Below are 20,069 nucleotides of genomic sequence, written 5' to 3' on the forward strand. Positions count from 1 at the left end.
CATAACTCTGGTTCCCTGTGAAGAAGGGAACTGGGTGACTGATGGACAAGGACAGGGGAAAAATTCTTCATTGTATATTCTTTTATACTTTTAGGATTTTGAACCATATCAATGTATCACAGTAGGAAAAAGTGATGTTTAAAAAGAAAAAGAATATTCTCTATCATACAAATTAAAAAGTTACAATAGCTAAAGGTATGATTGTGGCCCAGGAATAGCTAGATCACTGGAAAAGGATAAAAATTCTAGACCAAGACCCAAAAGTGTATACAAGAATTTGGTACATGATCAATGTCAGATTTTAAATGAGTGAGGAAAATACAGTTATTCAATAAAGGGTGTTGGAAAAACTGGCTAACCATCTGGAAAAAACCATTTAGATCCTTACTGTCATACTGAACACCACAATAAATTCCAGATGGATTTAAGATTTAAACATGAAAGCATTTATAAACATGGAGAGAGCCTGCAGAAGCTTTTTAATATTTACTTCGAGTAGTGAAAATGGAAGGGGTTGATGTGAAATTATTACCTTTTATTAAATATCTTTGCATTGTTTCACTTATACAACAAGAACATAATACTTTTTAAGATAAAAATTCTAATAGAGAATATTTTAAAGGATAAAAAAATAAAGCCATTAGAAGAGCAGGAGGAAAATACAGGTGAATATTTATATACTCTAGGGGAAAAAAACAAGTCCAGGGGCGGGGAGAGACTTTTTAGTAAGTTACTCAAGACAGAATATATAAGAGTTTATATAAGAATAAAGGAAGCCATAAAGGAGAAATGGGATGTATTTAACAACATAAAAGGTTTATATTTAAACAGATCAAAAATCACAACAACCGAAATTAAAATGCAAATAAACAGGCAATATGCTTTCAACAATATGCAACCATAAAAGTGTTAATATCTTTAATGTACAGAGATCTTAAATTAATAAGAAAAGGACAAATACCAATATCCTCAATATAAAAACAGGCAAATACACAAACAGGTAAATCACAAAAGAAAATATCCAAATAGTCAATAAACATTTGAAAGAATTTCAACCTTAATAGCAATCAAAGAAATTCAGATTACAATTATAAAGTTCTATTTTTCTCCTATAAATTGGCAAAGATTATTTTTAAATAATACCCAATGTTGCTGAGTTTGCAGGGAATGGGGTACTCTTAGTGATGTAAAACCTTCATTGAGGACAACTTGCTACTTATATCAAAAGCTGTAAAAATACACATAACCTTAGACCTAGAAATTCTTCTAGAAATTTATCCTACGGAAACAATCATATTATTTAAGATTTAGCTACAAAAATAATTATTGCACTCCCACTTAGAACATCAAAAGATAGAAAATAATAGGGATTGATTACTAAATTAAGGCAAATCTATATAATGGAATATTACTTAGCTCTTAGGATGGATTAGACCCCAGTGTACTAAAATGGAAATCTGTTTGAAACCTAAGAAAACTGTGGTTCCATTAATATGGAAAGAAATCTGGTATCCACTAGAAAAATGGCTTTTCAGCTAAAAACAAAATTCCAGGAAATAAAAGACAGAACTAAGCTCATATGTGACAAGTAATCACATGCACACACTCTCTCAATTTTTTTTAATAGAAAAAATAAAAACAACTCAAATGTCATCAATGGGGAATGGTTAAATAAATATGGTATATTCACTCAATGAAACACTACACAGACATAAAAAATGATTTCTCTCTACACATTAATATGGAAAAATTCCAAGGTGAAAAAAAGCAAGGAGCAGGGGCTTCACTGGTGGCGCAGTGGTTAAGAATCCGCCTGCCAATGCAGGGGATATGGGTTCGAGCCCTGGTCCGGGAGGATCCCACATGCCACGGAGCAACTAAGCCCATGCACCACAACTACTGAGCCTGCACTCTAGAGCCCGTGAGCCACAACTACTGAACCCGCATGCCACATCTACTGAAGCCCACGTGCCTAGAGCCTGTGCTCAGCAACAAGAGAAGCCACTGCAATGAGAAGCCCACGCACCGCAACGAAGAGTAGCCCCTGCTCGCCGCAACTAGAGAAAAGCCCGTGCGCAGCAACGAAGACCCAAGGCAGCCAAAAATAAATTAATTTTAAAAAAAAAGCAAGGAGCAGAATAGTGCATATAGTACGTAGCATTATGTTATGTGTATATGTATATAATACATAATGTTATATATGTATGTATATAGTATTCTATATGCTATATACTATAAAGCGGAGGAAATAATATAACAATTGTATTTGCTTATATCTGCTTTAGGAAAAAAATCCACACATTTGAAGAATAAAAAAAGAAACTTATTAATAACAGTGGTTAACTCTAAGTGGCTTGGGGGGAGGAGGATGTGAGGTTGGCAGGGATGGTTGGTACAACATATCTTAACGCATATTTTGTTTTAATTTTGAACCATGAGACTATTGCCTTTTTCCGAAAAATCAAATGAAAAATTTAAAAGAAGGGATCCTCGGAGTAGGAAGAATGAATTATGCAAATAAAATTATACCATATAAAAATTCTGTAACGTTTCTGGGTGACTAATTAAACGAGAAGTCTCTTACCTCAGAGAAACAGGTAGATTGCTGTCACTACTTGCTTGCTCTATAGGAAGCTAAAGGAATCCAAACCAACACATGCCACTTGAATGAGCAACACATACCAAACACCTGTTGCCTGCTCACAACTGCAGGCTAAGCCTGATAAACAAAACAAAGCTTTGAATAACAACAGGCTCAGTAATTAGCCTCCGCCCAGCATCCAAACAGTCCCTGCAGCAGATAAGCCATTAAAGTTTGCAAAGTGCTTCTGCCTACCTTCTCTCTTTAATCTAACCATCTTTTTGAGAAAGGTGCTAACAACAGGGAAAAAACTGAAGCTCAAGGAGGTCAAATGCTATCCAAAGTCACACACCTAGTGCACCACACACAGGGACTGGAATCCAGGTCTCCCAGCACCAAGTCTGTTCTCTCCGCATCCTACCGCCTGGACCTGCCTTCTGGTCACTTCCCACCTTGGACCCCAGAGTTGGGTTTATACTTGGATAGCTAAGCACAGTCTAGAGGGATGGTGGGAGTCTAGGGTGAGCCTCTCCTGCTTTCCTGCAGACCCATCTCCCACAGGCCCCAAGGAGACTGTTCTAACAACCTCTGAAGGAATTCAGTATCAGAAAATAGAAACCTATACTGGAGATGAAAATACTAACTCAAAATCAGCACTGACAAGCTATAAACTATATTTAATAAGAGGTTCTGGTAAGTGAAGGACCCTGTTGTTTGCTTACCTGGAATCAAAGAATGTGCCGTCCAGAAGTGTGCCGTTGTAATGATACCTGAGAAAGTCCCCCCTTTGACTTTGCCGCTCACAGTTTTCAGGTACTACCTTATTCTCAATGGAAATGCCATCCTTGGGGTTATGGAGGTCCAATAATGCAACATCAAACACCAGAGATGCCTGTCCAGGAATGTCTTTCCCTAGAGTGGAATGAAGGAAGATGATGAAATCAGGACACAAGATTTAGGAAGTATCAGTATTTTAACTACAATTCAACACCCACTGCGTTGGTGTTACGCATTCCTTGAAGTTTCCAAGCCAAGGAAACAAATGTTCTTCCACATCTTGGGTGGTCCCCCATGGTGTCTAACCGTGCTGTCTCACCATGGTGTCCAACCGAAGGCTGGCAGGTATAATTTGAAGCCTGACTTCCTCAGAAAAAGGAGCAAACCGATAATAATGACATGGAGAATACTGTGACCACATTTTCTATGCTTGTGCTTGCAAATCAAGGCTCTGTGTGAGTGGTTATATACCCACATGCAAACCCCAATACATACCTCTGTGGGTTTCTGTTTGTACACAGATGCAAATCACAGACATTCCAAAGCTTGGATCTGGTTCTGGAGAACACTACATAGACTTGTTCTTTGGAACTCACAGACAATTTTTTAAAAATTTATTTTATTGAGTATACTTGTTTTACAATGTTGTGTTAATTTCTCCAGTACAGCAAAGTGATTCAGTTACACATATATATATATTCTTTTTTTTCAATAGATCGTTATTGGAGTATAATTGCTTTACAATGGTGTGTTAGTTTCTGCTGTATAACAAATTGAATCAGCCATATGCATACATATATCCTCATATCCCCTCCCTCTTGCGTCTCCCTCCCACCCATCTAGGTGGTCACAAAGCACCAAGCTGATCTCCCTGTGCTATGCGGCTGCTTCCCACTAGCTATCTATTTTACATTTGGTAGTGTATATATGTCCATGCACTCTCTCACTTCGTCCCAGCTTACCTTTCCCCCTCCCCGTGTCCTCAAGTCCATTCTCTACATCTGAGTCTTTATTCCTGTCCTGCCCCTAGGTTCTTCAGAACCATTTTTTTTTTATTCCATATATATGTGTTAGCATATGGTATTTGTTTTTCTCTTTCTAACTTACTTCACTCTGTAGGAGAGACTCTAGGTCCATCCACCTCACTACAAACAACTCAGGTTCGTTTCTTTTTATGGCTGAGTAATATTCCATTGTATATATGTGCCACATCTTCTTTATCCATTCATCTGTCGATGGACACTTAGGTTGCTTCCATGCCCTGGCTATTGTAAATAGTGCTGCAATGAACATTGTGGTACATGACTCTTTTTGAATTATGGTTTTCTCAGGGTATATGCCCAGTAGTGGGATTGCTGGGTCATATGGTAGTTCTATTTTTAGTTTTTTAAGGAACCTCCATACTGTTCTCCATAGTGGTCGTATCAATTTACATTCCCACCAACAGTGCAGGAGGGTTCCCTTTTCTTCACAACCTCTGCAGCATTTATTGTTTGTAGATTTTTTGATGATGGCCATTCTGACCAGTGTGAGGTGATACCTCATTGTAGTTTTGATTTGCATTTCTCTAATGATTAGTGATGTTGAGCATCCTTTAATGTGTTTGTTGGCAATCTGTATATCTTCTTTGGAGAAATGTCTATTTAGGTCTTCTGCCCATTTTTGGATTGGGTTGTTTTTTTTTTTTAATATTGAGCTGCCTGAGCTGCTTGTATATTTTGGCAATTAATCCTTTGTCAGTTGCTTCGTTTGCAAATATTTTCTCCCATTCTGAGGGTTATCTTTTCATTTTGTTCATGGTTTCTTTTGCTGCGCAAAATTTTTAAGTTTCATTGGGTCCCATTTGTTTATTTTTGTTTTTATTTCCATTTATCTAGGAGCTGGGTCAAAAAGGATCTTGCTATGATTTATGTCATAGAGTGTTCTACCTATGTTTTCCTCTAACAGTTTTATAGTGTCTGGCCTTACATTTACGTTTTAATCCACTTTGAGTTTATTTTTGTGTATGGTGTTAGGGAGTGTTCTAATTTCATTCTTTTACGTGTAGCTGTCCAGTTTTCCCAGCACCACTTACTGAAGAGACTGTCTTTTCTCCATTGGATATTCTTGCCTCCTTTATCAAAAATAAGGTGACCATAGGTGCATGGGTTTATCTCTGGGCTTTCTATCCTGTTCCATTGATCTATATTTCTGTGTTTGTGCCAGTACCATCCTGTCTTGATTACTGTAGCTTTGTAGTATAGTCTGAAGTCAGGGAGCCTGATTCCTCCAGCTCCGTTTTTTTTTCACAAGATTGCTTTGGCTATTCGGGGTCTTTTGTGTTTCCATACAAATTGTGAAATTTTTGTTCTAGTTCTGTGAAAAATGCCATTGGTAGTTTGATAAGGATTGCATTGAATCTGTAGATTGCTTTGGGGAGTATAGTCATTTTCACAATGTTGATTCTTCCAATCCAAGAACATGATATATCTCTCCATCTGTTTGTATCATCTTTAATTTCTTTCATCAGTGTCTTATAGTTTTCTGCATACAGGTCTTTTTTCTCCTTAGGTAGGTTTATTCCTAGGTATTTTATTCTTTTTGTTGGAATGGTAAATGGGAGTGTCTCCTTAATTTCTCTTTCAGATTTTACATCATTAGTGTATAGGAATGGAAGAGATTTCTGTGCATTAATTTTGTATCCTGCTACTTTACCAAATTCATTGATTAGCTCCAGTAGTTTTCTGGTAGCATCTTTAGAATTCTCTAAGTACAGTATCATGTCATCTGCAAACAGGGACAGTTTTACTTCTTTTCCGATTTGGATTCCTTTTATTTCTTTTTTTTCTCTGATTGCTGTGGCTATAACTTCCAAAACTATGTTGAATGATAGTGGTGAGAGTGGGCAACCTTGTCTTGTTCCTGATCTTAGTGGAAATAATTTCAGTTTTTCACCATTGAGAACGATGCTGGCTGTGGGTTTGTCATATATGGCCTTTATTATGTTGAGATAAGTTCCCTCTATGCCTACTTTCTGGAGGGTTTTTATCATAAATGGGTGTTGAATTTTGTTGAAAGCTTTTTCTGCATCTATTGAGATGATCATATGGTTTTTATCCTTCAATTTCTTAATATGGTGTATCACATTGATTGATTTGCATATATTGAAGAATCCTTGCATTCCTGGGATTTTGTTGAGGATTTTTGCACCTATGTTCATCAGTGATACTGGCCTGTAGTTTTCTTTTTTTGTGACATCTTTGTCTGGTTTTGGTATAAGGGTGATGGTGGCCTCGTAGAATGAGTTTGGGAGTGTTCCTCCCTCTGCTCTCTTTTGGAAGAGTTTGAGAAGGATAGGTGTTAGCTCTTCTCTAAATGTTTGATAGAATTCACCTGTGAAGCCATCTGGTCCTGGGCTTTTGCTTGTTGGAAAATTTTTAATCAGAGTCTCAATTTCAGTGCTTGTGATTGGTCTGTTTATATTTTCTATTTCTTCCTGGTTCAGTCTCGGAAGGTTGTGCTTTTCTAAGAATTTGGCCATTTCTTCCAGGTTGTCCATTTTATTGGCATAGAGTTGCTTGTAGTAATCTCTCATGATCCTTTGTATTTCTGCAGTGTCAGTTGTTACTTCTCCTTTTTCATTTCTAATCCTGTTGATTTGAGTCTTCTCCCTTTTTTTCTTGATGAGTCTGGCTAATGGTTTATCAATTTTGTTTATCCTCTCAAAGAACCAGCTTTTAGTTTTATGATCTTTGCTATCGTTTCCTTCATTTCTTTTTCATTTATTTCTGATCTGATCTTTATGATTTCTTTCCTTCTGCTAACTTTGGGTTTTTTTGTGTGTTCTTCTTTCTCTAATTGCTTTAGGTGTAAGGTTAGGTTATTTTTTTGAGATGTTTCTTGTTTCTTGAGGTAGGATTGTATTGCTATAAACTTCCCTCTTAGAATTGCTTTTGCTGCATCCCATAGGTTTTGGGTTTTCGTGTGTTCATTGTCATCTGTTTCTATGTATTTTTTGATTTCCTCTTTGATTTCTTCAGTGATCTCTTGGTTATTCAGTAGCGTATTATTTAGCCTCCATTTGTTTGTATTTTTTTCAGTTTTTTTCTTGTAACTGATATCTAGTCTCATAGCGTTGTGGTTGGAAAAGATACTTGATACAATTTCAATTTTCTTAAATTTACCAAGGCTTGATTTGTGACCCAAGATATGATCTATCCTGGAGAATGTTCCATGAGCACTTGAGAAGAATGTGTATTCTGTTGTTATTGGTTGGAATGTCCTATAAATATCAATTAAGTCCATCTTGTTTAATGTATCATTTAAAGCTTGTGTTTCCTTATTTATTTTCATTTTGGATGATCTGTCCATTGGTGAAAGTGGGGTGTTAAAGTCCCCTACTATGATTGTGTTACTGTCGATTTCCCCTTTTATGGCTGTTAGTATTTGCCTTATGTATTGAGGTGCTCCTATGTTGGGTGCATAAATATTTACAATTGTTATATCTTCTTCTTGGATTGATCCCTTGATCATTATGTAGTGTCCTTCTTTGACTCTTGTAATAGTCTTTGTTTTAAAGTCTATTTCGTCTGATATGAGAATTGCTACTCCAGCTTTCTTTTGATTTCCATCTGCATGGAATATCTTTTTCCATCCCCTCACTTTCAGTCTGTATGTGTCCCTAGGTCTGAAGTGGGTCTCTTGCAGACAGCATATATACAGGTCTTGTTTTTGTATCCATTCCCCCAGTCTGTGTCTTTTGGTTGGAGCATTTAATCCATTTACCTTTAAGGTAATTATCGATATGTATGTTCCCATTACCATTTGCTTAATTGTTTTGGGTTTGTTTTTGTAGGTCTTTTCCTTCTCTTGTGTTTCCTGCCTAGAGAAGTTCCTTTAGCATTTTTTGTAAAGCTGGTTTGGTGGTGCTGAATACTCTTAACTTTTGCTTGTCTGTAAAGGTTTTAATTTCTCCATCGAATCTGAATGAGATCCTTGCTGGGTAGAGTAATCTTGGTTGTAGGTTTTTCCCTTTCATCTCTTTAAATATGTCCTGTCACTCCCTTCTGGCTTGCAGAGTTTCTGCTGAAAGATCAGCTGTTAAGCTTATGGGGATTCCCTTTATGTTATTTGTTGCTTTTCCCTTGCTGCTTTTAATATTTTTTCTTTGTATTTAATGTTTGGTAGTTTGATTAATATGTGTCTTGGCATGTTTCTCCTTGGCTTTATCCTGTATGGGACTCTCTGTGCTTCCTGGAGTTGATTGACTATTTCCTTTCCCATGTTAGGGAAGTTTTCAACTATAATCTCTTCAAATATTTTCTCAGTCCCTTTCTTTTTCTCTTCTTCTTCTAGGACCCCTATATTTTGAATGTTTGTGTGCTTAATCTTGTCCCAAAGGTCTCTGAGACTGTCCTCAATTCTTTTCATTCTTTTTTCTGCTCTGCAGTAGTTATTTCCACTATTTTATCTTCCAGGTCACTTATCCGTTCTTCTGCCTCAGTTATTCTGCTATTGATTCCCTCTAGAGAATTTCTAACTTCATTTATTGTGCTGTTCGTCATTGTTTGCTCTTTAGTTCTTCTAGGTCTTTGTTAAATGTTTCTTGTATTTTCTCCATTCTATTTCCAAGATTTTGGATCATCTTTACTATCATTACTCTGAATTCTTTTTCAGGTAGACTGCATATTTCCTTTTCATTTGTTTGGTCTAATGGGTTTTTACTTTGCTCCTTCATCTGCTGCGTATTTCTCTGTCTTCTCATTTTGCTTAACTTACTGTGTTTGGGGTCTCCTTTTTGCAGGCTGCAGGTTCGTAGTTCCTATTGTTTTTGGTGTCTGTCCCCAGTGGGTGAGGTTGGTTCACTGGGTTGTGAGGCTTCCCGGTGGAGGGGACTGGTGCCTGTGTTCTGGTGGATAAGTCTGGATCTTGTCTTTCTGGTGGGAAGGACCACATCCGGTGGTGTGTTTTGAGGTGTCTGTGAACTTATTATGATTTAGGCAGCCTCTCTGCTAATGGGTGGGGTTGTGTTCCTGTCTTTCTAGTTGTTTGGCATGGGGTGTCCAGCACTGTAGCTTGCTGGTCGTTGAGTGGAGCTGGGTCTTAGCGTTGAGATGGAGATCTCTGGGAGAGCTCTTGCCGATTGATATTACGTGGGGCCTGGAGGTCTCTGGTGATCCAATGTCCTGAACTCGGCTCTCCCACCTCAGAGGCTCAGGCCTGACACCTGGCTGGAGCACCACAACCCTGTCTACCACACGGCTCTTTTGCTAGTTTCTGTCCTTGTTCCACACATATAGGTTTTTTCCTTCATATCATTCAGTCTCGCTAAAGTTTTGGGGTCATCTCGGAGATCAATCTGAGTCCCTGTTAGTGTTGGAGGGTCTCCTGCAGAGGCAAGGGGTGGCTGTGGCTTACTGTGGGGACAAGGACACTGGCAGCAGAAGTTCTGGGAAGTACTCCTTGGTGTGAGCTCTACCAGAGTCCCTCACAACCAATTTTTTTTTTTATAAATTTATTTATTTATTTATTTTCATTTTTGGCTCATTGGGTCTTCGTTGCTGTGTGCGGGCTTTCTCTAGTTGCGGTGAGTGGGGGCTACTCTTCATTGCAGTGCGTGGGCTTCTCATTGCGGTGGCTTCTCTTGTTGCGCAGCACAGGCTCTAGGCACGTGGGCTTCAGTAGTTGTGGCACACGGGCTCAGTAGTTGTGGCTCGCAGGATCTAGAGCGCAGGCTCAGTAGTTGTGGCGCACGGGCTTAGCTGCTCTGTGGTATGTGGGATCTTCCCGGACCAGGGCTCGAACCCATGTCCCCTGAACTGGTAGGCAGATTCTTAACCACGGCGCCACCAGGGAAGTCCCCCAATTTTTTAAAGAGGCAAAAATTCAATCCTTTAAGTGCATCCAAAACAAGATATAAGTAAAACTAAAGTTAGCTGAGATAAGAGGGGAAAAAATGGCACCCACAATCCAAAACATAAATAGCCCTCAAATCATTTCTATTTCACTTCAGGATGGTATTGCTTCTCATGGATGTTCCTAACAGTGAGGATTTATTGAATATGTGCAACACGATAATCCACATGAAGAGATTATTGGGCACTAGCTCTTCCTGCAAAGATCAACATCAACCAATAAGTAACTCTAAATCCAGGACTCTGGGATAAAAGGAAGTTAGTTACCTGACAAACCACTTACCTCAACACTCTTACTTGCCATTTGTTATGTCATGCAAAGGAGAAGGCCTAGACAAGTGAACCACAGGGCATGCCAAGCCTGTGCTCCTTCAACTGGCTCTTTGGCAGAGCCCACCCCTCTGTCTCCTTCCCCTCAGAGGAATTGTGAAATCTGCTGAAAGCAGGCTGCTGAGTCAGCCTCTGGATCGCCAGGTGTGGTTAATCCCTGAAATGCAGGTGTGGGTGTGGGAGGGTGTGTGATAGAATGTTAATCTTTTTTACTTTTCTGTATCTTTTAATTTAATAGAAAACAGAAAGCCTTACAGTAACCCCAGGGTTTAAATTTTTCTAGCATTATTATGTACTACCTGAATATTTGGTTTTTTTTATAACAACTTTATTGAGATACAATTCCCATACTATACAATTCACCTGTTTAAATTTATACCTGGATAGCTGAGCACAGTGTCAAAGTATAAAGCATTTAAAAATAACTATTTTAAATAAACTATTTATTTTAAATATTTAAATTATTTATTATTTATTAAAAATAAATAAATAACATTCCTCACATCAGGCTAGGCATCTAGCTTTATTTGGTACCTCATATGCATGTGGATGATGACAAAAGGATTTGGGAGACAAGGGGAATGAACTTCCACTAGCCAAGGATGAGAGAGTTTGAGTAGTGATAAGAATAATAACATATCTTGGGGAGGGGAGAATTAAGATATATTTGTGGCAGTTATTTTCAAGTTTTATATTTTTTTTTTAGCAGGTTTTTAAAGAAACTGTCTTCAGATTCCCAGTAATAAAAGTGGAGGTCGACAGGGGAGAAGGCTAACCTCTCCTCCTGCTCTGTAGACCTAGAGCCAGAAAACATAGCTTGGAAAACATTATATTAGGGGGTTATTAGAAGTTGGGTATCGCTGTCAGTAAGCTTCTTAAATAGCATCACATTTTCTTTTTTTTTCTCTTTTCTTTTGTTTTTTTTTTTTTTTTTTTTTTGGCCACACGGCTTGTGGGATCTTAGTTCCCCCACCAGGGATGGAACCCATGCCCCTGCACTGGAAGCATGGAGTCTTAACCACTGGACCACCAGGGAAGTCCCGAGATGTCTTACTTAAGAACAACAATGAGGGTGGGATGAATTGGGAGATTGGGATTGACATATATACACTATTGATACTATGTATAAAATAGATAACTAATGAGAACCTACTGTATAGCACAGGGAACTCTACTCAGTACTCTGTGGTGACCTAAATGGGAAGGAAATCCAAAAAAGAGGGGACATATGTATACGCATAGCTGATTCACTTTGCTGTACAGTAGAAACTAACACAACATTGTAAAGCAACTATACTCAAATAAAAAATTTTTTTAATAAAATAAAATAAAATAGTGCTAGGTGGAAAAAAAAAAAGAAAAAGAACAACAATGACCATGAATAGGTGGAGATTTCTGCAACTTACTCATCAGACAGCAAATGATCTAGACTAGCACCATCCAAATAGAACTTTCTGCAGTGATGGAAATGCTCTGTATCTGCCCTGTCCAGTATAGCAGCCCTGGGCAACAAGTGGCTTTTAAGTACATGAACTGTGGCAGTGTGACCAAGGTACAGAATTTAAAGTTTTATTTAACCTAATGTAAATGTAAATAGCTATATGTAGTTAGTGGCTACCATATTGGACACTGCAAGTCTAGACCAAAAGCTCTGGTGGGTTTCACACAGTAAGTTAAATTAACCACTGCAAAAGAAATAAAGACAGATGAGAGTGGCTCGAAGAATGAGAAGGACTTACCATCTCCATCTTCTCCATAGGCCAGAAAAGGAGGTATGGTGATGATGCGCTTTTCTCCCACACACATCCCCAACAGCCCTTTGTCCATTCCAGGAATCAGCCAGCCAATTCCCACATATGTGTCATATGTTTTCATGCGATTGTGACTGAAAACCAATGAGAAAGGGGAAAAGTTCCATACCATGAGGGCATTTCCAATTCATCCTTCAAAAGGTTTTTCTTACCCAAAACTCAGCTACCAATGAACTCATACCCATCCCTGGAGAAAAAGCATGTATACATCTTTGTTCCCAATCACAGAGCAGTTGGGAATAAATCCCTTTTCTGACTTCTCCATGGGCATAAAAAAGCGGATGAGAGAGAAAGAACTAAGGGGCATTTCAATGATACTACCACGAATGGCGGGACTTACCTCGAATCAAACAGCGTCCCATCCAAGAACGTTCCATTGTAGTGGTACCTAACAAAATCAGACACCTGGATGGTCCGAGGGCAACTGGGGGGCTTGACGTAAGTGTGAATCTGAACCTGATCTTCCGAATTCCAAATATCCATCAGAAGTACATCAAAATGAAGCACTGAATCTGGGGGGATCACACCAGCTAGAAGATAAAGAGGGTTCACAGTGAGAAGCTGCTGCCTTTTGGGCCAGACAAATAAACACCTAGGATGCTGCCAAGGTGAATGGAAGCCAAAAGGGCTCAAGAGGTCACATACAATTCCAAAATGAGCCACGTTCCCTCCTTCTTTTTTCCAAATGAAAAAAAAATCTTTTTGGCCACACCCTGTGGCTTGCGGGATCTCAGTCCCCTGACCAGGGATTGAACCCAGGCCATGGAAGTGAAAGCCCAGAATCCTAACCACTAGGCCACCAGGGAACTCCCTCCAAATGAAATTTAAAGAAAAGAGAAAAAAACACAAAAATTTCCTCTCAGCAAGGATAACATTCAGTATATCTGTGTTAATAACACTTCTTTCATATCTAGAATAAATAAACTTTTAAGATGAAATTTTAGCTGTGTGTGTGTGCTCACAGCTTCTCATTTTCCCCTACCCGAAGCTTCCAAAGACTCTAGTCTGCCTGACCGAAGAGTCTGCAAATGTTCTGGTGGTTTTGGCAGATGTGTTTACAAGAACAGAACAAACACTTACAAACTCCTTCACTTCCGTAGGCCAGCTTTGGGGGGATCTTCACAAAACGCCTCTCATTTACACACATCCCGACCAGAGCTTGGTCCATCCCTGCAATCAGTTGTCCTTTTCCCACAAACACGTTGAAAGTGGAGTCTCTGTCATAGCTGAAGACCCAAAAGGTAGGGAGAGAGAAGGAAAAGTATAAATAATCCTTCCCTTAGTGAAACTAACCTGTAAAAATGTACCCATGGACAGAGTGAGGTCACTGCAAAGTAAAAAGCCCACAGAGGAGTTACTGATGCAGGAAATATCTTCATTGGACAGTACTTGCAGGGTTGGAATTTTTTAATTACCTTGAATATTGCCAGCAAATCTAGTCAGATAAGCATCAGCATAACTCTCTCTAGAAAAAAATATATGTTGTTTGTTGTGAAATATCTACCAATTCTTCCATTAAAAAAAAAAATCGTTTACTCCATTTCTATGTGATTGGTACCTAACAGCAACATCACAGATACTCATGTGCAAATTAACACTAATTTTCTTTTTTTTTCTTTTAAGTCAATAAGTTAAACAAAGAGGCAGCGTGGTGTAGCAGGAAGTGCACTTAAACTCTCTTAATCTCAGTCTCCTCCACTGCAAAATGTGAGTGATGATAATAGCCATCACAAGATCCGTACCATAAAACAATGTGAAAAGTACTCTGAAACCCTAAGGGTTATGCCAATATTACTATACATAATTATTGCAGGTGACAGAAAGTCTGATGTAGTCTTGAAATCACTAATACATGTGTTTTAAAGGCTGACTGGTGATGGCCTTAAGTAGGAAAATAAATAATGGAATCATGGCTATGATCCAAGCTCTCATCCTCTTCCATGTCAAACTTAGCAACAACAAGGGGGTGCCAATTAGGATACTATGCTAGGGGCTTTGGGGGATATAAAAAAGTCCAAGGCATGGACTTTGCCTACAAGTACCTTATATACTGGCAGAGACACCTACAGAGTTTTAGACACTGTGTTTAAGAAAATGACTACAGAGCTTGGTTTATAATAACTAAACACTGGAAATAACTTAGAAGTTCAAGAGTATGGCACTGATTGCATATAAGGCAAGGACATACAATAAAATGCTCTATGGCCATTTTAAAATAACAGATCTCTGCTATAGGGATGTAATGTATAGCATTACTATACATGACTATAGATAATAATACTGTATAGTGAATATAGATAATGGTGACTATAGTTAATAATATTGTGTTGCAGGGCTTCCCTGGTGGCACAGTGGTTAAGAATCCGCCTGCCAATGCAGGGGGCACAGGTTCGAGCCCTGGTCCGGGAAGATCCCACATGCTGCGGAGCAACTAAGCCCGTGCACCACAACTACTGAGCCTGCACTCTAGAGCCCGCAAGCCACAACTACTGAGCCCGAGTGCCACAACTACTGAAGCCCGTACACCTAGAGCCCGTGCTCTGCAACAAGAGAAGCCACCGCGATGTGAAGCCTGCACACCGCAACGAAGAGTAGCCCCCACTCGCCGCAACTAGAGAAAGCTTGCGCACAGCAACGAAGACCCAACACAGCCAAAATTAAAAATAAATAAATTAATTAATTTTTAAAAATAATAATAATATTGTGTTGCATATTCAAAGTTGCCAAGAAAGTAAATCTTAAAAGTTATCATTGGGGCTTCCCTGGTGGCACAGTGGTTACGAATCCACCTGCCTAAATTGATACAGCCATTATGGAGAACAGTATGGAGGTTCCTTAAAAAACTAAAAATAGAACTACCATATGACCCAGCAGTCCCACTACTGGGCATATACCCTGAGAAAACCATAATTCAAAAAGAATCATGTACCACAATGTTCATTACAGCTCTATTTACAATAGCCAGGACATGGAAGCAACCTAAGTGTCCATCGACAGATGAATGGATAAAGAAGATGTGGCACATATATACAATGGAATATTACTGAGCCATAAAAAGAAATGAAATTGAGTTATCTGCAGTGAGGTGGATGGACCTAGAGTCTGTCATGCAGAGTGAAGTAAGTCAGAAAGAGAAAAACAAATACCATATGCTAACACACATATATGGAATCTAAAAAAAAAAAAGAAAGGTTCTGAAGAACCTAGGGGCAGGACAGGAATAAAGACGCAGATGTAGAGAATGGACTTGAGGACACGGGGAGGGGGAAGGGTAAGCTGGGACGAAGTGAGAGAGTGGCATGGACTTACATACATTACCAAATGTAAAATAGATAGCTAGTGGGAAGCAGCCACATAGCACAGGGAGATCAACTTGGTGCTTTGTGACCACCTAGAGGGGTGGGATAGGGAGGGTGGGAGGGAGAGAGACGCAAGAGGGAAGAGATATGGGAACATATGTATATGTATAACTGATTCACTTTGTTATACAGCAGAAACTAACACACCATTGTAAAGCAATTATACTCCAATAAAGATGTTAAAGAAAAAAGAATCCACCTGCCAATGCAGGGGATACGGGTTTGAGACCTGGCTGGGGAAGATCCCACATGCCGCAGAGCAACAAAGCCCGTGCGCCACAACTACTGAGCCTGAGCTTTAGAGCCTGTGAGCCACAACTACTGAAGCCCACGTGCCTAGAGCCTGTCCTCCACAGCAAGAGAAGCCACCACAATGAGAAGCCCGTGAACCACAATGAAGAGTAGCCCCCGCTCGCCACAACTAGAGAAAGCCCGCATGCAGCAGTGAAGACCCAACACAGCCAAAAAAAAAAAAGTTACCATCACAAGAAAAAAGTTTTTTGTAACTATGCATGGTGATGGATGTTAACTACACTTATTGTGGTGATCATTTTGCAATATATACAAATATCAAACCATTATGTTGTACACCTAAAGCTAATATAATACTATATGTCAATTATACCTCAATAAAAAAAAATTTTTAACATTTCTATTCATTGGCATAGAAGGACATACACATGAAGAGAAAAGTGTAGGTTACAGAGCCACATATAAAATAATCCCATTTTGAATTTGCATATACAGATGCATGTGAAAAATCCACAAGGTGACACGTGAAAATATTACCAATAGTAATCTATGGGTAGGAGATTTCAGGTGACGATTTGTCTTCTCTTTAATTCTCTCTTAATTTCAAAATGATCATGGAATACATGTTCACAGATTTCACTTCATGGATTCGACCAACTGGAAATTGAAAATATTTTTTCAAATTTCAGATAGTTCCAAAAAGCAAAAACCTGAATTTGCTGCACACCGGCAACTATTTACATAGCATTTACATTGTATTCGGTATCAGAAGTAATCTAGAGATGACTTAAAGTATACAGGAGGATGTGCCTTGGTTATATGCAAATACTACACCGTTTTCTATAAGGGGCTTGAGTATCTGAAGATTTTGGTATCCAAAGGGGTCCTGGAACCAATGCCCCATGGATACCGAGAGACAACTGTACTTGTGTAATAAAATGTTAAGGGCTGTTGGAATCTACCTGCCCTTCACTTGGTAAATTACTTCTACATTTTCCTCATTTTCCTTAATGAACAGCCTGGGAGAGCAGCACGGTCTACCTAACCATCCGTCAGGTCATCTTCCTCAGACCTGCCCTCTCCTTCCCTTTCTCCTCCTAGTTTTACAGTCCGTTTCACAGCCTTCCTTTCTCCAAGGTCAGTGAACAGAAAGCAAATGTCCAAGTTCTGGCTGACAAGCCAGAGAACAAAAGCACATCATCAGCTTTGTGCCAAAGTCGGCTCTAGCCTCCACCCTCTGTCTCCGGAGGACGGAAACCCAACTTGGGGAATGCCAGCTCTTCAGTTTCACTTGGCTGGGGCTTTGCCACACCCTGAACCATCATCAAACTGGAGGATTTATGGACCAGAATTCAGGCTTCGAAGACTTCCCAGGCACGGAACTTTATATTTTTCATCCACAGAACCCAAATTTAACGGGAGTTTTTAATAATAACTACTATTTAGAGAGCGTTTATTATGTGTCAGGCACAGGGGTAACCTAAGCTTTTCTATATGCTACCTCATTTAATCCTCATACAACACCTGAAGGTAAGTGCTGATACTCAGGCTCCTGGGAGGTGAAAATATTTCCCAAGCTCACAAAGTTAGCCAAGTGGGAAAGAAAGCTAGAACCCAGGACTATCTGACTCTTACCCTCCACGCACAGGGCCTCCCTAGATGATGTATAAAAACTGGTATGGCCTCGCAGCATTAATTTATTCATTTGATGACTGCCTAAGCAACATGCTAAAAACAAAAAACACCTTTCCAAAAGAAAATGTATAATTCACATACATGAGAAACTAACAAGCAAGGCCAGTTTTGCCTACAGCTGAAAACTCTGACCATCTGGAAAAATAAAGTTGTTCTCAGCAAGTCTGTGCTGATCAGTACAACTGGAACAAATTCATATGCAGGGTCCAGCCAGAAGCTGGTCATGAAAATTATTTCTGCAAGTGCTGCAATTAGCCCTTATTCAGCCTGTCCCAGTATCGGGCTGATGTGCAGATGTCCCAATCGAGGTCCTGCAGGAAAGAGATGAGAGGCACAAACTAGGCAGCTCCAGGACACTTTAATAAAGGGTCTGTGTGCAGGGTGCAGAGAAACAATTAAGGGACAATGCAGTACCTCTGGGGACCAGAAGGGAGTGCTGTTGTCACACCCGGACCTGAAGGATCCAGGAATAGAGAGGGAGCTCAGAGCACCTGACAGAAGCTAAGCTAGGACCTTTGGTCTAGGAACACAGCCCATGTGATGACTCTATAGGCAGGAAGCCAGAGGAATAAATATCTCCACCTCACTCTCCTCCCTCCCTCTGATCTCCTGCTGATGCCCCATTGGCTGAACCCAACCACAAGCCCCCTCTCCTCTCCACCAGCTTATTTTTTCTCCCCTGCTCATTCACTGCTGTAGACCCTTTGATTGCTGCCCCTGACACTTCTACCTTCCTCTGCCCCAAGCGGGGTATGGGAGGTGGCTGCAGCACCCTCCAATGATGCTCTTCCAGCTGATCAGCTCAAGGACCACTACGACAGGAGACATCACGTAACACCCATCATATTCAACTCATTCAAATTCAACTCACTCATCTGCTACAAACAAGCATACACTGCCTTGCGCTTATTCCTCAAGATAGGTAACTGCCCCTGTGGCTGTGTTCTTAAAGCATAAGTACTGTGGCTCTACTTCTAAATGCAGGTTTCAACCTGCAGTGAGGATGAACTTTAAAAAGAACATACGGCAAACTGAACACACCCCCTTCTCTAGAGCCCCTAAAGCCCATTCCTAGCCAAGCTCCTAAGCTCTTTTTTTAAAAAGGACTGAGAAAACCAGAGCGGAGACCCTTGCTGTCAAGAGATGGCAACATTTTGGAAGATGGAAAGGGAACGGAGGGGCAGAAACTGACCTAGAAGGGAAGAAACAGAATCTAGGTGTATGCAAAAGGGGATCTGGTCAAGGGTGGACGCCGTGTGCCTCCTAGAGCCTGCGGAGGCCGCAGGGCAGAAAGAAACCTGGAGCATCAAAGTCCGAATTCAGAGCAGCTACACCTCATGCCGGAGCCCCTTCCCCACTCATAGTAGCTTGGTAACTATAATTTTAAGCTTTATGGAATTATTTAACTGCTTCTAAAACTCTGTGCATCTGTATTGCTTTAAAAATTAAAATTAATTTTAAAACATTTTGCCAAAAATTGACATGCATGTATACTACTTGTTGCTGAGATTATTCTGATCTCAGAGCCAGAAATGAAGTTAAAATGGCCATTACAAAGGGAAGAGAGAATGGCCCTATGGTTAGCAGAGCTGAAGCCCTGATCAACTATGAAAGGAAAAGACAGCTTGCTCTAAATGCCAATTTTAGATTCAGTTTAGACAAATAATAACCAAATACATTACTCCCCCTTGCACCTTTATTGAGGTATAATGGACAAATAAAAAGTGCGTATATTTAAGGTGTATAACTTGATGTTTTGATACATCATGAAATAATTGTCACAATCAAGCTAATTAACATATCCATCACCTCACATAGTTACCATTTTCTTTTTCTTTTTGTAGTAAGGACACTTAAGAATTACATTCTTAGCAAATGTCAAGTACACAATACAGTATTATTAACTATATTCACACTGCTGTACATTAGACTGAATAAATTTCTTTTGAACATTAAAAAGACTGCCATATTTTGAGAATTCATAACAGAAGGGAAGCAAGTTAATAAAGAGCCAGTCGATTGGGCATGGGAACCGCCTTCTGGTGTCTCAAAGTTGGTCAGATGGCTGGCTTACATGGGACGTGCTTGACATGAGGACTGTGGTCCTTGCCAAAGCCCTTGGTGAATGAGACTAGAACATTCATGAAATGCACAAAAGCAGAAACTCACCTCCTAGCTGGATGCCTAGCCCTGGGATGACACAGCTGAGATTCAACACACTCCCCAGGCTGACTTCCACTGCTGAGCTTGGGCCCAACTCAAGGGAGGGAGGCCAAGTCTGATGTTTCTGCCTCCCACCTCCCTCCCCACACCTCTTGCTCCCAAAGGTGACTCTGGGCTACCCAGACCCTTTGCCCAAGAGTATCTTCCT

The 20,069-nt window shown here is 39.9% G+C and overlaps 1 protein-coding gene across 1 annotated transcript in view; it reads right to left on the bottom strand.

Annotated features, from left to right (window-relative positions):
* FKBP9 (FKBP prolyl isomerase 9) overlaps positions 1-20,069 on the bottom strand; it is a 48,080-nt gene that overhangs the window by 21,135 nt on the left and 6,876 nt on the right. Inside the window, exons 2-5 of the mRNA XM_059933631.1 lie at positions 13,473-13,618; positions 12,733-12,922; positions 12,321-12,466; positions 3,304-3,493 (exon numbers count right to left, since the gene is read on the bottom strand). Coding sequence (XP_059789614.1) covers positions 3,304-3,493; positions 12,321-12,466; positions 12,733-12,922; positions 13,473-13,618 — 672 coding nt within the window. The remainder of the gene's footprint in view (positions 1-3,303; positions 3,494-12,320; positions 12,467-12,732; positions 12,923-13,472; positions 13,619-20,069) is intronic.

The sequence above is a fragment of the Balaenoptera ricei genome, chromosome 9, assembly GCF_028023285.1.
Source record: "Balaenoptera ricei isolate mBalRic1 chromosome 9, mBalRic1.hap2, whole genome shotgun sequence".
Classification (NCBI taxonomy): domain Eukaryota; kingdom Metazoa; phylum Chordata; class Mammalia; order Artiodactyla; family Balaenopteridae; genus Balaenoptera; species Balaenoptera ricei.